Source organism: Paramormyrops kingsleyae, chromosome 15 (assembly GCF_048594095.1).
Source record: "Paramormyrops kingsleyae isolate MSU_618 chromosome 15, PKINGS_0.4, whole genome shotgun sequence".
Taxonomy (NCBI): Eukaryota; Metazoa; Chordata; class Actinopteri; order Osteoglossiformes; family Mormyridae; genus Paramormyrops; species Paramormyrops kingsleyae.
In genome coordinates, this window is record NC_132811.1 from 14,886,440 (window position 1) to 14,906,152 (window position 19,713).

A 19,713-nucleotide genomic window follows, 5' to 3' on the forward strand; every position below is an offset into this window, starting at 1 on the left:
TACAATTTCGTATATAATATTAATTTATATATATATATTTCCGGTAGTTTTTTTCCCCCCTGAAACCACTTAAATAATTGAAAATATAAAAAGTACATTTGCGTTTGTTTCAACTAAATAAAGAAATGCTAAAATATAATTCAAGCAACCTTTTAGATATCTACATCCGTTCTGAATGTTCCTAAACTCCAATACCCACAATGCCAGTTATCATTACATCATCATTAGACGACAGCAAACACACAGTACAATTCGATGATAGAGATGTATGCTGAAATTTTGCTGAATTTTAAGTGTTTTGTGTCCAGTTATAAAATAGCATTTGAAGTCGTGCATTTCATTTTTCCATGCAAATCAGGTTGTCGCTGAACATATCAAAATTATCGGATTTCCAGCAACACGTGAGTAACAACCGTGTAGTAATATTGTTGACATCACAATTGAATATACTTTATATTATATATTTATATTATAGAAATACTTTCCGTAAAATATCATTGCACACTGATGCACGTTTGTAAGAAGTTTTGTGAAGGCAAAAGGATCATTCTGCATTTCATGAAATATTCTTTCGTTTCCGTTGATTTCAGAGCCAACATGTTTATGCCAAGATCACTTAAAGTGAAAAGACCATCTGACAGCCCAGGTCAAGTCACAAAGAAATGTAAGGTGATCCCAGAGCGAATAAATGATGAGGTCTTGGAAAATAAATCCCCCCCGAAACCACCTGAAGAGTTTTGCACCTCACAGTCGCCGGAGCATCGGTCCGAGGATCTTAACGATAAAAAACAAGATCTCTCGCAAGGAGAGCACAGCACAAAGAGTGGCGACGGGGACCAGGAAGAGGATGAACCAGTAAAGTCTTTCAAAAAGAGCCAGCGATGGCCCGAACCGGGGGAGCCCGTGTGCATCATGTGCGGTCGATATGGAGAGTACATCTGCGACAAGACCGATAATGATGTGTGTAGTCTTGAGTGCAAAGCCAGTCACTTGGCCCGCATGGGTTTGGGACCAAAGGGAACTCCTGATGTCATTGAAATGGAAAAGACTTTTCCTTTAATGCCGACTGATGTAGACTCTGGGAATGCTGCAGACCAGAAGCAGGGCTATATCTATAGAGAGGACCCTTTCATTTCCAGTTTGACAGAGGAGCAGGTGCTTAGAGTGAAGCGGGATCTGGGCATTGTAACAGAGGGCCAGCATGTCTGCCGGCCCATTATTGAGTTTGAGCACTGTGGCTTCCCGTCGACCCTCTGCGCCAATCTGAAAAGGGCAGGGTATGAAGCACCTACTCCTGTTCAGATGCAAATGCTCCCGGTGGCACTCCTGGGCTGCGACGCCATCGCCAGCGCCGACACGGGCTCTGGGAAAACTGCTGCCTTCCTGCTGCCCATGGTGGCTCGCACCCTGCAGGTAAAGCGGGTTTCATTGGCGAAACTGGGAGGGCCAAGGCACCTGCTTAACATGTTAAATGCTCTACTAGCAATATCAGGTGTAAGCTCTTCATCAGTAACCGTCTCATCATGGAAACATTTTAAATGTAGTAATCATAAGTTTAGTGTCACTTTAGTCACCTGTTTGAAACATCCTTCTTAAGTACAGGTACATAATCAGGACAAACGTACTGGTTTTTATAGGGATATTCAGATATGCTATGGATAGGGATTTACACCTGTATGTTCTCGTTTTGTGATTGTTACTGAGGAACATCACTGTTTCACGCCCGTTACCTTGCGTTTTCCCACAGAACCCAGTGGGTACCACTTATAGTCCGATGGGCCTCGTTCTGACTCCAACCCGAGAGCTGGCGATCCAGATCGAGCGGCAGGCGAAGGAGCTGGTAATGGGGCTGCCCCAGATGAGGACGGCCCTGTTGGTGGGGGGCATGCCCCTGCCCCCCCAGCTCCACCGGCTGAAGCAGAACATTAAGGTACGGGGGGCAGCGGGACCCTGAATGTGCAGAGCTTGGAGCCCAAGTGGGTCGAGGCTTGGATGAGATGCCAGCACATTTTCATATAATTACAATTACATGACAAATACAATTACCTGACATTTCATAGCAAGTCGACGCTACTTGATTGTCTTTGAATGGACGTATTTCCAGTTTTCCCAGTAATGCTGTTTTGGGGGGTTTTCCTATTTTGGGTTCTATCTGGAAAGGTACTTTAGATTAGTGAAAAGAGCCTTGTGAAAAACTTGCTTGTGAAAAATTGTGTTAAAGTAAATTTGATTGGTTCCTGTCCCTCATTAAGGAACAGGATTTTATTACTGATTTACTATGGATCACGATGAAAGCTGTTTACTTAGTATTGGAGACGAAATGGACACTCATGCAGTAGAACTGACAATATACTGTAAAACAGCAGGCTTGCATGTAGTCACAGCTTCCCCCCTCCCCTTTCCACCCAAGCTGATAATAGCAACCCCTGGGCGACTGCTGGAAATCCTGAAACAGGGGGCTGTCCAGCTGGACGGCGTGAGGATGGTGGTGATAGACGAGGTAAGCTGCTTCCGGGTTCTGTGCGTGTTCTCTGCCCCATGAGGAGGATGTAGGACAAATGCCTTTGCCGTTGGTGCACTTTTCCCTGCAGGCCGACACCATGCTGAAGATGGGCTTCCAGCAGCAAGTCCTCGACGTCCTGGAGAGAGTTCCAGAGGAGCGTCAGACTCTCTTTGTGTCCGCCACCATCCCGCCGGGCACAGAGCAGCTGGCCGGTCGGCTGACCCAGGAACCTGTGCGAATCACCGTCGGCGAGCGGAACCAGCCCTGCACTGACGTGCGCCAGATCGTCCTTTGGGTGGAGGAACCCTCAAAGAAAAAGAAGCTTTTTGAAATTTTAAACGTAAATATTTGTCTTGCTAATACTGTTAGCTATATGCTATGCTGAACAACCCTGGAACAATAACATAAGAAAAAACAAGAATATTTGCATTCTTTAGGCAGCTTGTCATTTATATTAGGTGTTTTTCAACCTCTGATACATGCTCTGATATTTAAGGAACTGCGTCAGGAAAATGTGCTATTTACATTTTTTATATTAGTACTGTTTTTAACATAAGGGTTCTTATGGCAAGTGGCCTATTTAGAATGTAAAATGAAAAATATAACTTTTTTGGCTTTTATATTTAAAGGTAATATCTAGCTGCCAGTGACAGATTTTTAGGGGTGGTGAGTTTTTAGGTGCTTCTACAGGGATGGTTGTTTCTTCCTGATATATTCTTTTTTTGTAGTTCAGAATTAGCCTTTAATTGTAGCTTCATCCCTACGATGATCTTCCATCACTCGTTACCCACTACACGGTCATGATATTTACAATGTCTGTAAAATTAGTCAGATATTTCAATTCAGTTCAGTTCAACTTATTTTTACACAGTGCCTTTCACAATAGAGTCGCCTGAAGGTGTTATTTAAATGGGATTACTTTTTTTCTACCACTCCTACTCGTGATGGGTAGATGTTTTTCCCCCACTGAAGTTGCTGAGCCTCTGCGCCTCTGATTGGAAGGTTGCCTGTATGGGCCCCGGCCCCCGGCAGAATAGTCGCACGTCTGTGGGCCCTTGAGCAAGGCCCTTAATCCCCAGCTCCAGAGCTGCTGCGACTCCTAAGCTTGGAGAGCAAGATGGCATCGGCGAAAAGAGAATTTTCCCATGGAGTTATATAAATATATGTATATATGAGAGAACACAGTGTCTTACAGACACTTATAGCAGATTTAGATTTTTTTTTGGAGCTCATGCTGTACAGGCAAGGGGGGGGACAAGAATGCCTTTGACAAGAGCCACATCACACGCTAACTGACATGAGTGCCATGAATCAGAGACACTGGGGCTCTTTAACTCTTCACAATATCAGTTCCTGCTTCCCTGTTATTGCTTGGAAAACCAGAACGAGTCACACGGCTCCCCGGTTGCCTTTCAGTCAGTCCCCAGGAAAACAAAAGGAGAACCGGCTCATTTTTGCCCTCGTGAGGCATGACAGCAGGCCTGTCTTTGCCCCGCAGGACGCCAAGCTGTACTGCCCGCCCGTGCTGGTGTTCGTGGACTGCAGGCTGGGGGCGGACCTGCTCTGCGAGGCCGTGCATAAGGTCATGGGCCTCAACACGGTGGCCATACACTCTGACAAGTCGCAGTGCGAGAGGAACAGGATACTGAAGGTGCGTTGCCCTGTAGTGCATTATTAGGAGCCTCCCTCAGGGAACGTGAGTAATACCTTCCTAAATTAAAAACAGTGCTGAGGCTCTCCCTAGATACAAGGTTAGTCTTAACCGGCTATGTCAGTCACTATGCATTCAAAACACATTAATTAATTTTGTTAAAGCTTGATATAGCTGTGAAGGCAAAATGCTTGTGCTAACAAGGTTATTGTTTGCAGGGTTTGCTTGAGGGGGAATTTGAAGTGGTGGTCAGTACTGGGGTGCTGGGAAGAGGTCTCGACCTAGTCAACGTGAAGCTGGTCGTGAACTTCGACATGCCCGCTAATATGGATGAGTATGTTCATCAGGTGTGTGAGTCCTTCCTCATTTGTTCATTACCATTTGAATTTAAACAGCCATTTTTATTGAGATTGCAGTGTGACTTAAGGTTAATTATTGGCTCACATTATTAAGATGGGCCGCTCATTACCATCATCAGCCCCCGTTTCCCTGACACTTTAACGGGTTTGTGGGAGGGGGTCAGTTTTTAACCAGGCTGTATCCCCACGCCCAGGTCGGCAGGGCCGGTAGGCTGGGTCACCGGGGGACCGCCATTACGTTGGTGAACAACAACAACAAGCGCCTCTTCCTAGAGCTGGTGAAGCGAGTGCAGCCCACGGGCTCCCTGCTGCCCCCGCAGCTGCTCAACTCGCCGCACCTCCACGAGCAGCAGAGGCGAGCCAAGCAGAAGGGCAGACAAGGGGAAGGCGGGGCGGTTACTGAGAGCAACATCATCGACATCATCAGAAAGCATGACCGTAGGATAGCCAGGAAGCAGTCATAGGCTTCCTGACGTGCTGGTGATCCACTTCATCTTTTGTACAGATATTTATATAAGTGGTTCTGAAGAGTAAATGACATGTAAAAGTCTGCTGTTTTGTTACAGAAACTATCAGTGCAGTGTATATGCATTTCCACAATAAATGTTTATAATAAAAGATATCATCAGTTATTTATTTTAATTAAACATTTTAATGATCACATTTTTGGGTATAACTCGCAAGGTGGTACATGAGACATGCAGGCAGATACCTCTAGAGTGGTGAGGTCTTTAGGGAAAGGGGAAGAATATACAGAAGGGCTGGTAGTGGTGAAGGAGCTGTGGTTTTTGATTGTTCAAAGGAAATAAAATGGTCTATAGCTATCTTTACTGTCAACAGTGGAGTTAGCGGTCTTTCCCATGGTTACATTTAGTTGTACACCACTTTCCCTATAAGTGTTGAGTCTAAGGTTGAGAGTGCTGTTGTCCTCCCCCAGTTCATCTTTTTTATTATGTTCTCCACAGAAATTCAATAGACATGCTGATAACCTCTAACCTTGCCTAGCTCCTTTATTAAAACAAAAACAGATGTCTTTCTTTCGCGTCAACACTGTCATCTAGCGGCGGAATATGCGTACCGTCTCGCCTGTTTCGACCTCAGGGCGTGTCCAATGGGCGTGTTCCTGTGTTTTCGCGGTGACGTAACCGGCGACCAATGTAAAAGCAGCCCAGAGTTTTGAAAATTGAAAGCGCCGCGGTGACTTAGGAGAGTTTATGGGGCTGGCTGGCTAACTGGCCTTTTAGCGTATTATGCAGTTTCAATTAAAAAAAAGCTAACAGTCATACGACATAACGTGTTTTACCGATGCTTCCGTGTGCTTAGATCGCATTTATCGGATAACGGTAGCGTGTGGTTTGGTAGTCGAGAGGCCTTTTGTAGTGTTTTGTGTTGATACGACAGATGAACACAGTTACCAAACCACGCAAACCAAAACAGATCCGAGACTGTCCGCTTACAAGCCGCCTGCCTGCGCCTACGGATGCAGAACTGTGTTTTAATGATTTTCTGCCACTCTTTGCACTTATTTAAAAAGTCCTGAGAGTTTACGTAAAAGACGGGTTGTGTTTTAGTGGTGGTTCAGTTGTTAGTATTCCCTCGATTTCGCTGTCACCCGTAACTTGCAGGGAGTTTGTTTCCTAACGAAGCGTTTTGGCTGGAATTTAATGTATGTAATTGCTAGACTTCTGAAAACAACTGCGTTTAGATATTTTATTTTTTTATGCTACAAGTAACTTATTGAAAATAAGTATTAAGATATAAAAGTACACAGCTGTTGTTCTCTTACGAGGAATAATTTATTAAAACTGTCGACGGAAACGAGGGTGATCCTGGAACCATGGAGGTGCAAAAAGACGAGGAACCGTCGTGTGCCGGCCGGACCAGGGAAATCAACAAAACGTATATAATATCCACAGTGACGAGGTGTGGGACACAGAAAGGCGCCCCGGGGAGCCGGGAAAGACTTACTCTCCAAAGGAGGAAAACCGAGGCCAAAGGGGCCCAAGAAAGTGCGAAGGCGGCTCAGGAAAACTCCGAGAACGACTGTGAGGCGGCGGTGAAAAGGCTGAGTTTACAGCGCAGAACCCGGGCCGCCCCGGGGGACAGAAAGGCCCCGAACGCCGGCAAGGGCGCAGAGAAGCCGTCGTCCCGCGGAGCCAGTGCGGCTCATTCCAAGGTCCTGTCCGAACCGAACTGTAGGACTCCCCGAGGGACAGGCATCCTGCGCTCGGTTAGTCTGAAAGATCCAGGCTTTAAAAGCAAGGGAAGAGATGGGATCAATGCTGAAAAACCCCCAGGAAAAGGCCCTGATGGGACTTCGGGTCGCCTGCAGCAGAGAGCTGTCACTCAGGCCCCTGGGGACGCAGCCGGTGCCACGAAAACAAGTGGTCAGAGTCAAGTATTTTCAACCCCAAATAGAAAGACACAGTTCGAGAAAGTGAGTTTAAAAATGGATCTTTTTGAGAGGCTGGCTGGGAGAGACGTCCCCGTCGTGGTGTCCGTGAAACCTGAGGGGCAGAAGAACCCTGGGCGCTGCGTTAAGGCGGCGGCGCAAAGTTCGGCCCAGTCCGGCAACACTGGGGCTGATAGCCGGTTCGGAAACCTGAAATCCAGCGTACAGCCTGCTCAGGTGAAAAGGGGAGCAACTCCCGCGGCATCGGGGCGGAGTAAGGATGAAGGTCCGACCCGCTGTGTAGCTGCTGGAGGGGCCCGTGTTTCGGGAGGGAGCACCGGCGCGGATGCGTTAACGAAACAGGAGCCCAGTAAACTGGAGAACAGCGCCGTCACTGTAGCGGTGCGACTTAGGCCTTTCAGCAGCCGGTAAGTCTGTCTGACATGGTGTCTTTTCACAAGCATCCGCTGCCTCGTGTTCCTGTTCTGTCTGCGCTTGTTTCATCAGTGGCTCAGTGGGCTGCATTTTACATCCCAACCTGGATCTGTGTACGTCAGGGGTCTCCAACTCCAGTCCTGGAGAGAATTGTCAAATAGGTTATCTATCCTACCTGGCTTCTGATGAGCCACACCAGTTCCTGGTATTTATGTGGCTCATCAGATGTCAGGTGGGATAGAAAACTTCCTGGACAGTAGCTCTCCAGGACTGGAGCTGGAGACCTCTCGTGGAGGTGGAGTTCACTCCATGGTTTGCATGGTTTTCCTTCCATAGTTTGAACTTGGTCATTGTAAATCAAATCTAAACTTACTTGGTGTAAGTTGAACATCATCTGCTTCTGTGTATACAGAGAGAAGAATGAAAAAGTCCAACAGGTGGTCTTCATGAAGGACCAGGAAACGGTCGTCCAGCACCCAGATTCTAGGCAGTGCTACTCCTTCACCTTCGACTTCTCCTTCTGCTCAGTTGATAAGTGCAAACCGGACTTTTCGAGCCAGCAGACCATTTATGAGAAGCTAGCAAGACCTCTTCTTGAGAGAGCTTTTGAAGGATACAACACCTGTCTCTTTGCGTATGGACAGACTGGGTCTGGAAAATCATACACGTAAGTTTGATTCCAAAGATTGATCATGTTATTGAGTTCACATTTGTTATCTCATTAATGGGAGGTCATTTCACTATTATGCAGTCTTTGACATGATTGTCAAATGTCCCTTGCATATTTCCATTTCTACACTGACTTATGTGTGTCCTCCCTTATAGAATGATGGGTTTTGATGAAGAGCCTGGTGTGATACCCAGATTCTGTGAAGAAGTATTTTCTAGAATCACAAACTCTGAGAATAAACAGGTGAATTTATTTAAACACTTTTTCATATGACCTTAATTCTCAGTAACTCTCCAAGATGCATGTACTTATGGTTATATTTCTATCACCTTATATCATCAGGCTGTTTGAATTGTGTCCGTTACAGGTAACATGCCACCTCGAAATGAGCTACTTTGAAGTCTACAATGAGAGAATTCATGATCTGCTTGTCGTGAAAGATGAGCAAAATGGTAAAAAACTTCCGGTGAGTTTCTTGATGTCTTTTTTTTTTTTTAAATACATAAAACAGACTTAGTGATAGTAGTGTCCTTTAATCAGTATTTTGTGGTACTGTAGCTTAGTTGTTTCTTGATGTAATATGATTCCTGATAAACATTTAAGCCCCCTCAGCCTGTCAGATAACATATTTGACAAAGTTTATGAAGTATCAGTATATATTTTTTTTATTGTGACGTTCTACTTGAAAATGTATAAATGTTTTCTCCTGTTAATTCCCTGCTCTTTTCTACTAAGCTAAGGGTCAGGGAACATCCAGTCTATGGGCCATATGTTGCCGATCTTTCTGCGTAAGTATGTGCTTTTGCGTGCAGATTTTTTTTTTAACATGTTGCTCAGTGTTTATGCATCTTCTAGCTTGATAACTATCTGTAAACCCATTGGAATGTGCTGTGCTCTCCTGCAGGAATGTAGTGAGCTCCTATACCGACATCCAGGTGAGTGCTCCTGTTCTGGCTCTGGTTGGTTGCCCCTCTTGCTCCTCGTATACCTTTATACCTACCTTGTGTAACTTTGGGGTACGGTGGTCATTGTCTGAGTGTAAATGATGTACCCTGCTGCTGTTCCAGGGCTGGCTTGAGCTCGGCAATAAGCAACGGGCCACAGCAGCGACGGGCATGAACGACAAGAGCTCCAGGTCTCACTCGGTCTTCACCCTCGTCATGACTCAGACCAAGGTGATCGATCTTATTCTTCTCCTTCTCATTTCGCTCAAAACTTCATATCGCGTCTTCGGTCCCCTTCCTTCTCATCCTTTATAAATGGCCATAGATAAAACCAAACCATTGTTACTGTTGTGGGGTTAGCACAGGCATAATATCCTGTCTCTTGTTGGAATAATTTTATGCCTTGAATTGACATCAACATTTGTATTTGTTTAGCAGCCACTTCTGTCCTAAGCAATGTAAAAGTGACGTAAATAGCATATTACAAACGCAAGTCAACTTGTAACGCACAAGAACAGCTAGGTTGAGCTTCCAATGAATGCCCAGTTACAGGTGTAAGTGACATCGGAACAAGAGCTACGCAACAATTTCCAACAAAGCAAGAACCTAATAATTGTTGATTGATGTAACTGGCACGCAAGTATGCATTCGCCTTGAAAAGCCAGGCATAGCTGTGTGGTTGCAACTTGCTGACGGGTTCCCTGTTCGTACAGAGGGAGTTTGTGGAGGAAGAGGAGCACGACCATCGTATCACCAGCAAGATCAACCTGGTGGACCTCGCAGGCAGTGAGCGCTGCTCCTCTGCCCAGACCTGGGGTGACCGACTCCGGGTACCGAGCCACACCGAAATGGTCCTCTAATCGTTATGCTAATGTGCAGATAAGAATGCATTGAATTTACATGCTGCTTTGTTCTTTTCTTCTCACCCTGTCCTCCCATAGGAAGGTGCAAGCATTAACAAGTCCTTGCTAACACTGGGGAAGGTCATATCAGCTCTGTCTGAGCAGTTTCAGACCAGGAAGAGAGTCTTCATCCCATACAGAGAATCTGTACTGACGTGGTATGTGGAAATCTGAAATACAAAATATTCTCTCAGGGATCTCGGGAGCCTCAAGGGTGACGTTACCAGTGACTTTTCTGCCAAAATCCTTCTTTAAATGTAACCTATTTAGTTGTTTTTTATTGGGGTGTGGATTGGTGAAGTTCTTCTGGTCTGTGTCTAGGCTTCTTAAAGAGAGTCTGGGTGGAAACTCCAAGACTGCAATGATTGCAACTGTCAGCCCCGCTGGCAGCAGCGTGGAGGAGAGCCTGAGCACGCTGCGTTACGCTAAACAGGCCCGCATGATCATCAATGTGGCGAAGGTCAACGAGGACAACAGCGCCAAGCTGATCAGGGGTCAGTATGTCCTCCATTCACTTCGTAGCGGTCGCTCTGTAGTATGAATGTAATATAATGTGTTTCTGTGGAATATGTTGTCATACAAGTAATCGTCAATCGTAGCCACTGAACTAACGTGTGAGTATAATTACTGTTTGGGTTCTGGGACCCATATTTTATGTGAATGCACTTGCAGAGCTTAAAGCGGAGGTAGAGAAACTGAGGGCCGCACAGATGAGCTCCCAAGGCGTCGGGCCGGAGAGGATGAGGCTGTTTCAGCAGGAAATTGCTGCTCTGAAGATGCAGCTGATGCAGCAGGAGAAGGACATGGTTGAGGCTCATAGGTAGCTACTGCTCATTGTGCCAACTTTGTGCTGAGTTTTAGATTGAATAAACCTGGGTTACCAGGGAAGCGTGGACACACGGACCGCTTTCTGAGTCTGGGTACGGCTGTCTTGTTCCAGGACATGGAATGAGAAGCTGGAGCAGGCTGAGAAACGAAAAAGAGAAGAAACGAAAGAATTACAGGTAACTGGATTAATTTCATGTTTGATTCTTGAATCTTGTTGAGCTATAATCTTTGGTTTTAGTTCCTGAGGTTGATTCTCCTGCCTTCCAAATAGAAAGCAGGTATCACCTTCAAGGTGGATAACCAGCTTCCAAACCTTGTCAACCTCAACGAGGATCCTCAGCTGTCTGAGATGCTGCTGTACATGATAAAGGAGGGACAGACTAAAGTTGGGAAGCGCAAAGCTGAGTCTGCCCATGACATTCAGCTGACGGGGGCCCTCATCGCTGATCAACACTGGTCAGCTGATGCTTCCTCTACTTGATGCCGTACTAAAATTTAACACCTGTTACTGTCAAGTAACATTTTTGTACTAACTTTTCTGTTAGTCACTATACCTACAGAAAATACAGTATCTTTGGTTTAATGGCTTTGATTCGAGAGTGGAATGAAATCTCAATGGGTAGAACTGTTGCCTTACACCTCTAGAGTTGGAGGTTCGAATCTCATCCTCAGTGCTGTGTGTGTGGAATTTGCATGTTCTTCCCATGTTGAATGGGTTTCCATGGCTCTCTTGTTTCATCCTAACTCATGCAGTTGGGTGAATTGGTGTTTCTAAGTTGTCTGAGGTGTTTGCTGGTGTGTACCTTGGAATGGACTGGCATCCCATTTAGGGTGTACCCCTTCCTTGTGCCCTGTGCTGCCTGGGTTAAGCCCCAGGCTCTCGCCTATAACACTGTCCTGTAACATTGGGAAGTTGTTAGAGCATGTTCTCCTAAAATATCTGCTTCTGATTCATCCTCATGTGAATATTGCAGATTAACAATGGTGACTATTTATAGAACATTCTATTCTTGTGTCTCCTGAGAGTATTGTTTTGTTTTCCTCAGCGTTATATCCAGTGTAAGTGGGACAGTTAGCATCATGCCAATCAAGGACGCGAAGACCTTTGTGAATGGAGACCTTATCTCCCAGACTACCATCCTGCACCATGTAAGTGCTGCACGGTAGCATGAGAATTCTGTGGTCCCCGAGAGAGACCTCTGAATGGGTGATGGATATTGGGTATCTGGTGTCTCCCCTCCTGCCAGGGTGACCGCGTGATCCTTGGTGGTGACCACTACTTCAGGTTCAACCATCCGGTGGAGGTGCACAGCGGTAAACGAGTGTCCTGCTGGACAGAGGCAGGTGATGGACACAAAGACTTTGAGTTTGCCAAAAATGAGCTGCTCGCTTCACAAAGGGCACAGTAAGTCTTTAATAAGTCAGTTTTTTGGTGTCTTGGTAAGGTCTTGACATTCTGTTTAAAATACACTTGCAAATGCACTTATTTTTATTTTGATGCATTATTTTGCTATGTTCAGTAGGGTATCCATCAGTGTTTTAGTTCTGTGAAGTGTTGCTGATGTGTAACTAGTCCATAATTTGAAGTGACTATTCATGTTCTTAGGGTTGTGAGTTGTGTTCCAGTTTCAGAAGGGTTTGGTTTTTATAATGTTTAGTGAAGATTTCTCCAGTAAAATTCCATAAAGGTCCACGTGTTGTGTTCAGGCTGGAAGCAGAGATCGAGGAAGCCCGTCTGAAAGCCCAAGAGGAGATGATGCATGGAATACAGGCTGCTAAAGATGTGGCCCAGAAGGAGCTCTCTGATCAGAAGATGCTGTATGAGAGCAAGATCAGTGCACTGGAGCGTGAGCTGGTATGGGGCCTGGCACATGTCTGGTGCCATGGTGGTGGAGTGTCAGCCCTGCTCAGGTTGACCCCCACCCCCCTTCTCTCCTGCCTGTCTACAGGAAGAGGAGAACCAAAGGAAGAAATGCCAGGAACTTGACAATAGGCGGGTGGTCAGCAAAATGGAGGAACTCCAGAATGCCAAAGTCTTGCTGGAGCAGGAGCTGCACGTGAACAGGACACGAATTCATTTGGAGGCTCAGGCCACACGGCAGGTACCAGATCGTGTACCAGATCGTAGACCTGCTAGAGATAGCACAGTTATGGAGTCTCTTCTCTTAGGGTTCGACTGTTTGCCTCTCCAGTACTCGGATTATTCAATGTGAAATCATCTTTGTGGCTCACAGGCAATGGCCGACCACGATGTGCGCCACGCTAAAATCATCGCGGCGTTGGAAGCAGAGAAGAGGAAGATTGCAGTGGATCTTGAAAGGCTTCAGAAGAAGCGGCAGCTAAAGGAACACCATGCCCCCAAAAACTGTTCTCCAGCACTGACGTCAAAGGAAGTGACAGAATGTGTTGGTAAGATTTGGAAGTGCTGATGATGGACGGCTTGGTTGGGAATCTGTGGGCGTTAAGTCTAGTGATTGCTCTGCATGTTCATACATTAGCTGAGGCAGTTTCCAAACCTTGTTGTCATGGACACCCAGACAGTTAACATTTTTCCTTCCTCCTAGCTTCCAGACAGACAATCCACATTTTTGCTCCCTCCAGGGACTCTCTGGAGGTTCCTGAGGACTGATTTGAGAAACACAGAACTAAGTAATATTAGGCTTTTTTCCAAGACCCAGTGAACTTCATGGCACAAACACTTGTTTCCTCATGATGTTCCTGTATTCAAGGATGATTATGTCCTCGCAATATTAAACACATCTTGAGCGCTGGGATGAATTCAAACGCCTTCCGTGCCCCCTCCATTAACCGGATCTAAACATCATTGTTTCTGGAGCTCAGATAGTGACATACAATTCCGATTCCTTCATCCCTCAAAGAAATGGGTGCGTCATTTCTTGAACAATGGTCCAGTATCCCACTAGACAAAGTTCAGGACTAGAATGACTGCAATCTATGAAGGACTGGAGATGTTCTGAAGGCAATGGGTGACCTAGTTTCTTATTGACTGTAATATATTATGCATTTTCAGTAGTGTGGGCCTGCTTTTTAGGAAGTAAATGCCCAATGTCTGATATGATTACTTTCACATTTGTTTAGGTCAGCCTCAATGGGATACCATGAAGTTGTCTGTAATGATTGAGGAAGCGAACACAATCAGCAGGAACCTCAGGAAAAAGACAGTGTTTAGCAGGTTTGGCTGCTTTTGCCGTGTTTCGGCATTCCTCAGAGCTCCAGAGTATATTTCACTTTTACGCTTTAATGCATGTTAGAGCTCAGATGAATTCATGCTATTGGCCTTTGTGTGGTGCTGCTTAGCGTAACCTGTGGCCCTTTCTGTCAGGCATGAGCCTCCTGAGAAAGACGGTGAGACGGACCCGCAGATTCAGGTGCAGAATGCTAAGCTGGGCATCTCCACCTTCTGGAGTCTGGAGAAGTTCCAGAGCAAACTGCCGGCCATGAGGGAATTAGAGCAGGTGGGATTTGTCTGCAGTGCATCTTGGGAAATGTCAGCATCCAAGCCTCTTTCATATTAACCGTAAAGGTTCCATTATATATGAATAGTGATAATCTCAGTAATGCTACTTATTTATTCTTGAGGGTCTTAGGTTGTCCAGGCAAGTTGGAATGAGACGTTTGTCATTGTGGAAATCTTCTCTATGGCTAAGAAGGAATAAAGTAAATCTGTTTGCTTTCAGGGATATGGAGCTAAAGATGATGATGTCTTTTATGACCCCAATGACACGTGGGAACAAGATCTTTCGACGACTTCATCCTCTTCCATGTTTTCACGCCGAAGGTAAATCAGCCCCTTTTGCCTGGCACTTGAACTCCCTCCTGCCCCCGCTGCTGCCTTCAGTGTCAGATCAAACGGCCTGATTTTCTGTTTCTTCTGAGTGCAGTGCTTGAAATCGTCTCTGTCGAGCGTCGTGGTTCTTTCTCGCCTGCGGTTCCGCTTCCTCGTGCTTCCTGTGTTCTTCGCTTTGTGCCTGGTGTCTCCCTAACCCTCCCCTTCCAGTGTGTTCAGCATCCTCGTGGGCAGCATGAATTGCGGGCGTTCCAAGCTGCAGCAGCTATATCTGGCGGAGGACAGCTCCGCCTTAGTGCCTGCTATGAAGGCTATGTGCTCTGAGGTCGCATCTCTCAAATTAAAGTAGGACTTGTTAACTTCAGATATGCTTGGAGCTTGGATAGCAGATGCTAACATAAGACCTGTTTTGGATTTTTTTTCCCCCCCCTCCAGGAGTAGAAGTCTTCTGAAGAGCAGGAGGATTTCTGGACGTCTCTATGAGATCAGAGTGCATCCTATTCAGGCCCTCAACTCCTCTCCTCAAGCTGGTAACTTTCCAAATCACTGCTGAGTATTAGACAAACGCTCATGTGGTGGTCTCCTCCCTTTCTCCCAGTTGCTAGGGCCGTGTTTGTTTGATATCAGAAGCTGTAAAAAACATTCATCAACTCGCCCTCTACTTCTCAGAGGACAAATATTTAAAATCTGCATGTTTTTAGCATTAACTCCAAGTTTACATCTCCTAATATCGCAAAACACTGTTTCAGCTATGATGAGATATTTCAAGTCTGTTTTTTTGGGCCCTAATATTTATACACTTGTATTAGATTAAAGAACGCCCGACCTATAACTGTAATGGATGTTTAGGTGATGAGTTCAGTTGACCGCCTGTCTCTCTCCAGGTCTGATGGGGGTGAACAGGCCCTCATCGCTACATCACAGTGCACCCACTTCTGCCCTGGCTGGGATCTGTAAGGATCTGATTGGCTCTTCAGTAGCACAGCTGCTTGAATGCCATGGCGCTGAGAAGAGCATGGCTGACAGGCTGGCCTCTGACCTCCTGGCCGTCCATGCGGCGCTGGAGTCCATAAGCGACTTGTATGAAGGCCTGGGAGAGGACAGCCATGAAAACTGTGAGCAGGACATCACTGCAGTCCAGTTTCTTTATTATTATAAAAGCCCCTCATATTTTCAGAAGCGTTAAGGATGGTTTGGGTGAAGCTTTCATTATGGGGATGGTATGTGATTCAGCTGGTTAGGACACTCTGCCTGTGATTGGAAGGTCGCCGGTTCGAATCCTCTAGTCAGCACAACTTCTCTGTTGGGCCCTTGAGCAAAAGGCCCATAACCCCTAATGAATCAGGGCTATTCTGAGCTTATTCTGCTTCTGGGTCCTGTGTTGCTTTAGATGAAAACTTTTGCTAAATAAATAAATGTGATTTGAAGTATTGGCTCTTGCATTGACTGTGATATCTAAGGGTTTATAGAATGGTATCCCTTCCCCAACCTGTGTCTTACTAAAAATACTGAACCTGATGTCATCTCTAGTGTTGGCCAGCAGCAGGGAGGCTCAGGCCCATCTGGTGAGGGCCACGTCGGCTATGGAGAGAGCGGCGTCCGTCACGCTGCTCTGGGTGTCCAGCGTCAAGCTGAACTCCAGCTCCGTCCTGCAGACCGCAGACCAACTCAAGGCAGAGGTCAAGAAGATGGGTGGCTACTTCCAGCTCCTGATCCAGGTGGGTGGGATTCGTGATTATGGCAACGCCTGAAAATACAGTATTCAGCTGCTGTACATAAAAAACCAAAAAAAACCAAAACAAAAAAACCCCACATTTTTAGTAACATTCTTTGGGGATCAAATTGTAGATGATGCAAAAATTCTCTGGCATTGAACAGCTGCAGTATTGGCAGTCGGTAGGGAAATGTCTCTCATGAACTCTAACATATAGCATGTCTATATTGTATGTTATCCTCCAAGGAAGGATGTGTTTGTCGTTAAGATTATTTATTATACTTAAATTTTACAATTTGTTCTCCCAGGGTTGCGATTCTGAAATTTCATCGATGGTGACGGAGGCTCGCAGTAAAACTGGCCGGTGCCTCAACGCGGCCTTGAGGGTCATCGGTCACCTTTCAGCCGTAACGGGAATGGAATTCCGCACCGCAGAAGCGAGCTCTGAGACCTCTGATAAGGTGCTTGTCACACATCATCACATCTGCCTCTCACTTTTCAGTAACACTAAGCATTATGACTCCTCATACTGTTGTTAACCCAAACCGGGGGGGGGGGGTAAATTTGCGACATAGGGGAGGCATCCAAACGGTTGAACCAGTGTTAATTTCATTGGCAAACTATGACAAAAATTCGACTAACTTGATCCAGTCAGAAGTAGTATCTTTAGTTGGTTTTGATTGTAGTTGCACATGTTTGGAATAGTTTGGGAACCAGTGAGTTAAATCGAGTTAATGAGGCTTCAGCTGTTTACTGGCAGCCTCCGACGCTCTTCCAGCAGCACAAGCTTGACCCCTTGTTCTTCCAGTGCTCTGTGCTGACGCCTGTCTATGAGGGAACCTGCAGCGGTATAGATCACCTCCTGCAGGGCGGCATCACCCAAGCCAAGGAGATGCAGCGTGAAGCTCGGCTGATGACCCCGAGAACGCAGGTGCTGCTCCTCTGATAAAACATGGCCTTCGAGCTCCAAGTGGGTTCGCTGCGACAGCAACTGACCCAAAGCATTTAAAGGCAGCTCTGTGACAAAGGAACGGGGTTTAAAAGTTGAACATGTAGAAGCAAGGTGTTACATTAAATGTAAAAGTAGCTGTATCCCATTTGAAGGAAAATTTCCAAAGGTATCAACTATCCGTCTGCCATGCATGGTTCTGTGAGTGAAACCCTGTAGGGAACTAAACATTCTCTGTGGAACCTGGGGAGGTCATTTTTAACCTAAATTTTGTTGTTTCAGGTTTTGCAGAATGTAAAGTCAGGGATATTAGAAGTTGGTTCTTCCCTTCAGCGGTACTTCGCTTTTAGTGCAACAGTAAGTATGGGACTCTGTGAGACTACTGGGTTCTCTGCTGGAGCCAAAGGTTCCTGGTATTATCTTTGGTACCAATCCTGGTCTCTTTGGCCATCATCTTGGTCCAGCACCACAAAGCATGACAAACTGAACATGGTGGTTCTTGAAGAATGGTTTTCATGATTTCCTAATAGGAAACCTTTTTTAATGGCAGATTTTTCTAAATGTAATATTTATATATATCTATTTTATTGAGGTGGATTTTAAATCAAATTTGAAATGCAACCCCAAAACATTATAATTTTAACTTTTCTTGTGCCAGCAAAATACAGATATAGATGTGGACAGACCTCTTGAACAACCAGATCTTCTTTGGGCCAGAAATAAAGCAGTTAATCTGTTTCATCTGAACCTGGCAGTCAAGCAAATCTGCCTGAGTCTTGCACAGATCCTGAGAGGTAACGGCGTCCTGCCCAACCAGGATATAATGAATTTACCTGATATTTAAATTCCTCCTTTTCTTTTTAAGTGCCTCTTTTTACTAAAGCAATTTAATTAAGCACTGCAGACTGTCACTTCACTTCCTTGATTAAGAATGTTAATTTATACAATGTTAATATTTGTGAAATCCATTTTCTATAACCAGTCAACCAGTACAAGATCAAGGGACCCCTGTGGCTTATTCGGTTATAGCCCGAAGGGAGGGGGGGTGCGGCACCACCCTAGATAACAGGCCACCCTGTCACAGGGCACACATCACATAGTCATGCTATGGGAAATTTAGAAATGTCCCTTCATTAAACCACATGGAAACCAGGGAAAATGTAAAACCCTACAGGTGCTGTGCTACAGTGCTGCCCAGAGTCTCTCTGCCATCATATGGCATCTAAAGCATTAACTGAAATACCTTTTTGACTTGCAGTAAAAGAAAATGGCAGTATTATCAGTTGGAGGGAAGTAATCTGCTCATCTTCGAGAACGATCGCTGACGCTATAAATGGCCTCCACAAGGACCAGGGACCTGTGTCTGCGACTGGAAGCACGCAGCGCTCTGCAGGAGACGTGGCGGAGGCCGGGGACGCTGTGCATGCCGCCATGCGGTCTCTGTTGGCCGCGTTCGAACCCACGTGCGATAAGAGCGTGCCATTGGCCCGCGAGACCGGCGCCTTGGAGACGGCTGGCAGAGCGGTGGATCGGAACGAGGGTGACTCCGCGCCGGGCGGCACCAGGAAGAACCGAACTGTCCGCAAAATAGTGTACACCCTGTCGTCAGAGGCGCCGTTGTCTACTGGTGATATCCGGTGGGTGTAATCACCCCCCCCCCTCACCAAATCCCTTTAACGTCTATTTTCCCTCAATGCACTGGGCACGTTTTGATCATGGCTGTCATCATTTATGCTTTCTGAGATTGATAATATAATAGCTTTAATAAAAAGCACATTATTTTAAAATCAACTGTACTTTCCAGTTTCACTGTAGCTGTTTTTGTCATTGTGTGAAAGTAGGCTGTATTCATTTTACACTATTACATAGCTGTAGCAATGGGCCGCAAGGCAAGCAAGAGTAAAACAGGAGCATGTTATTTAATTTTCTAAGACCCAATATATTACCGGTTTTTCTATATGTGTCTTATAAATGCAGCTGCCTCAGGTATTCAGAAAAATGCTGTAATCCCCACTCGCTTAAGTCAAATGATTTTTCCACAGTACTGAAGACGAATGTTTTTAGATGCTATAGATATACGGATGGGTTCCAGGGCTCAGTAATGATTTTGGTTCATTATACTTGGCTGTTTGTCCTCGGTGTTTATGTTGGTCTTGTGGCATTAAGTCTGTTTATGCACCTGTACTGCCAGAGCTTATAAATGTCTTTTCTGATTGGTGTGCGAGAAAATTGGATCATTTGCGTTAAATGAGAGATTATTAGGAATCATGTTTCATTTAACAGCTTGGGATGACAACACAAAAATAAATGCACATATTTCACAAGTGTGATCCTTGAGTGTTTGCGTTTCTTCCGATACAGAAAAGCATTTTCTCGTTGCTTTAAATTAGAGGTTAATTCCTTTCAGTTCTCATACTGGCAATATCCCAGCGACTGGAGAGAAACCGCCAGCAGGCCGACTGTCTCTAACCTTTGCTCTAACCCGAAAAAATAGAAGTTTATACCGTGAAAACTATCGCCAGCTGTGCCTCTACTTCATTACATTTCCCCATTACACC

At 45.6% G+C, this 19,713-nt stretch overlaps 2 protein-coding genes across 3 annotated transcripts; both read left to right on the top strand.

Annotated features, from left to right (window-relative positions):
• Window positions 1-212: 212 nt before the first annotated feature.
• ddx59 (DEAD (Asp-Glu-Ala-Asp) box polypeptide 59) lies at window positions 213-5,133 on the top strand. Its single transcript, XM_023804663.2, has 8 exons — window positions 213-401; window positions 591-1,413; window positions 1,748-1,930; window positions 2,411-2,500; window positions 2,592-2,843; window positions 4,002-4,154; window positions 4,373-4,501; window positions 4,708-5,133. The coding sequence occupies exons 2-8, from the start codon at window positions 598-600 to the stop codon at window positions 4,975-4,977; spliced, it is 1,893 nt and encodes a 630-aa protein (XP_023660431.2). The 5' UTR covers window positions 213-401; window positions 591-597; the 3' UTR covers window positions 4,978-5,133.
• A 538-nt stretch (window positions 5,134-5,671) lies between these two features.
• On the top strand, window positions 5,672-19,485 carry kif14 (kinesin family member 14). 2 transcript variants are annotated; one of them, XM_023804660.2, is made up of 30 exons: window positions 5,672-7,333; window positions 7,753-8,007; window positions 8,166-8,253; window positions 8,378-8,476; window positions 8,746-8,798; window positions 8,915-8,945; window positions 9,078-9,185; window positions 9,668-9,784; window positions 9,896-10,014; window positions 10,178-10,350; window positions 10,529-10,676; window positions 10,797-10,860; window positions 10,956-11,140; window positions 11,731-11,833; window positions 11,932-12,089; window positions 12,392-12,539; window positions 12,634-12,786; window positions 12,919-13,093; window positions 13,784-13,877; window positions 14,028-14,160; window positions 14,383-14,483; window positions 14,703-14,837; window positions 14,928-15,022; window positions 15,377-15,607; window positions 16,023-16,210; window positions 16,515-16,667; window positions 17,015-17,137; window positions 17,438-17,512; window positions 17,814-17,949; window positions 18,414-19,485. In XM_023804660.2, exons 1-30 carry the CDS (start codon window positions 6,351-6,353, stop codon window positions 18,800-18,802), a joined length of 5,013 nt encoding a protein of 1,670 aa, XP_023660428.2. In that variant the 5' UTR covers window positions 5,672-6,350; the 3' UTR covers window positions 18,803-19,485. The 2 variants fall into 2 exon arrangements, with proteins under 2 accessions (XP_023660428.2, XP_023660430.2); XM_023804662.2 differs by lacking the exon at window positions 14,703-14,837.
• Window positions 19,486-19,713: the final 228 nt, after the last annotated feature.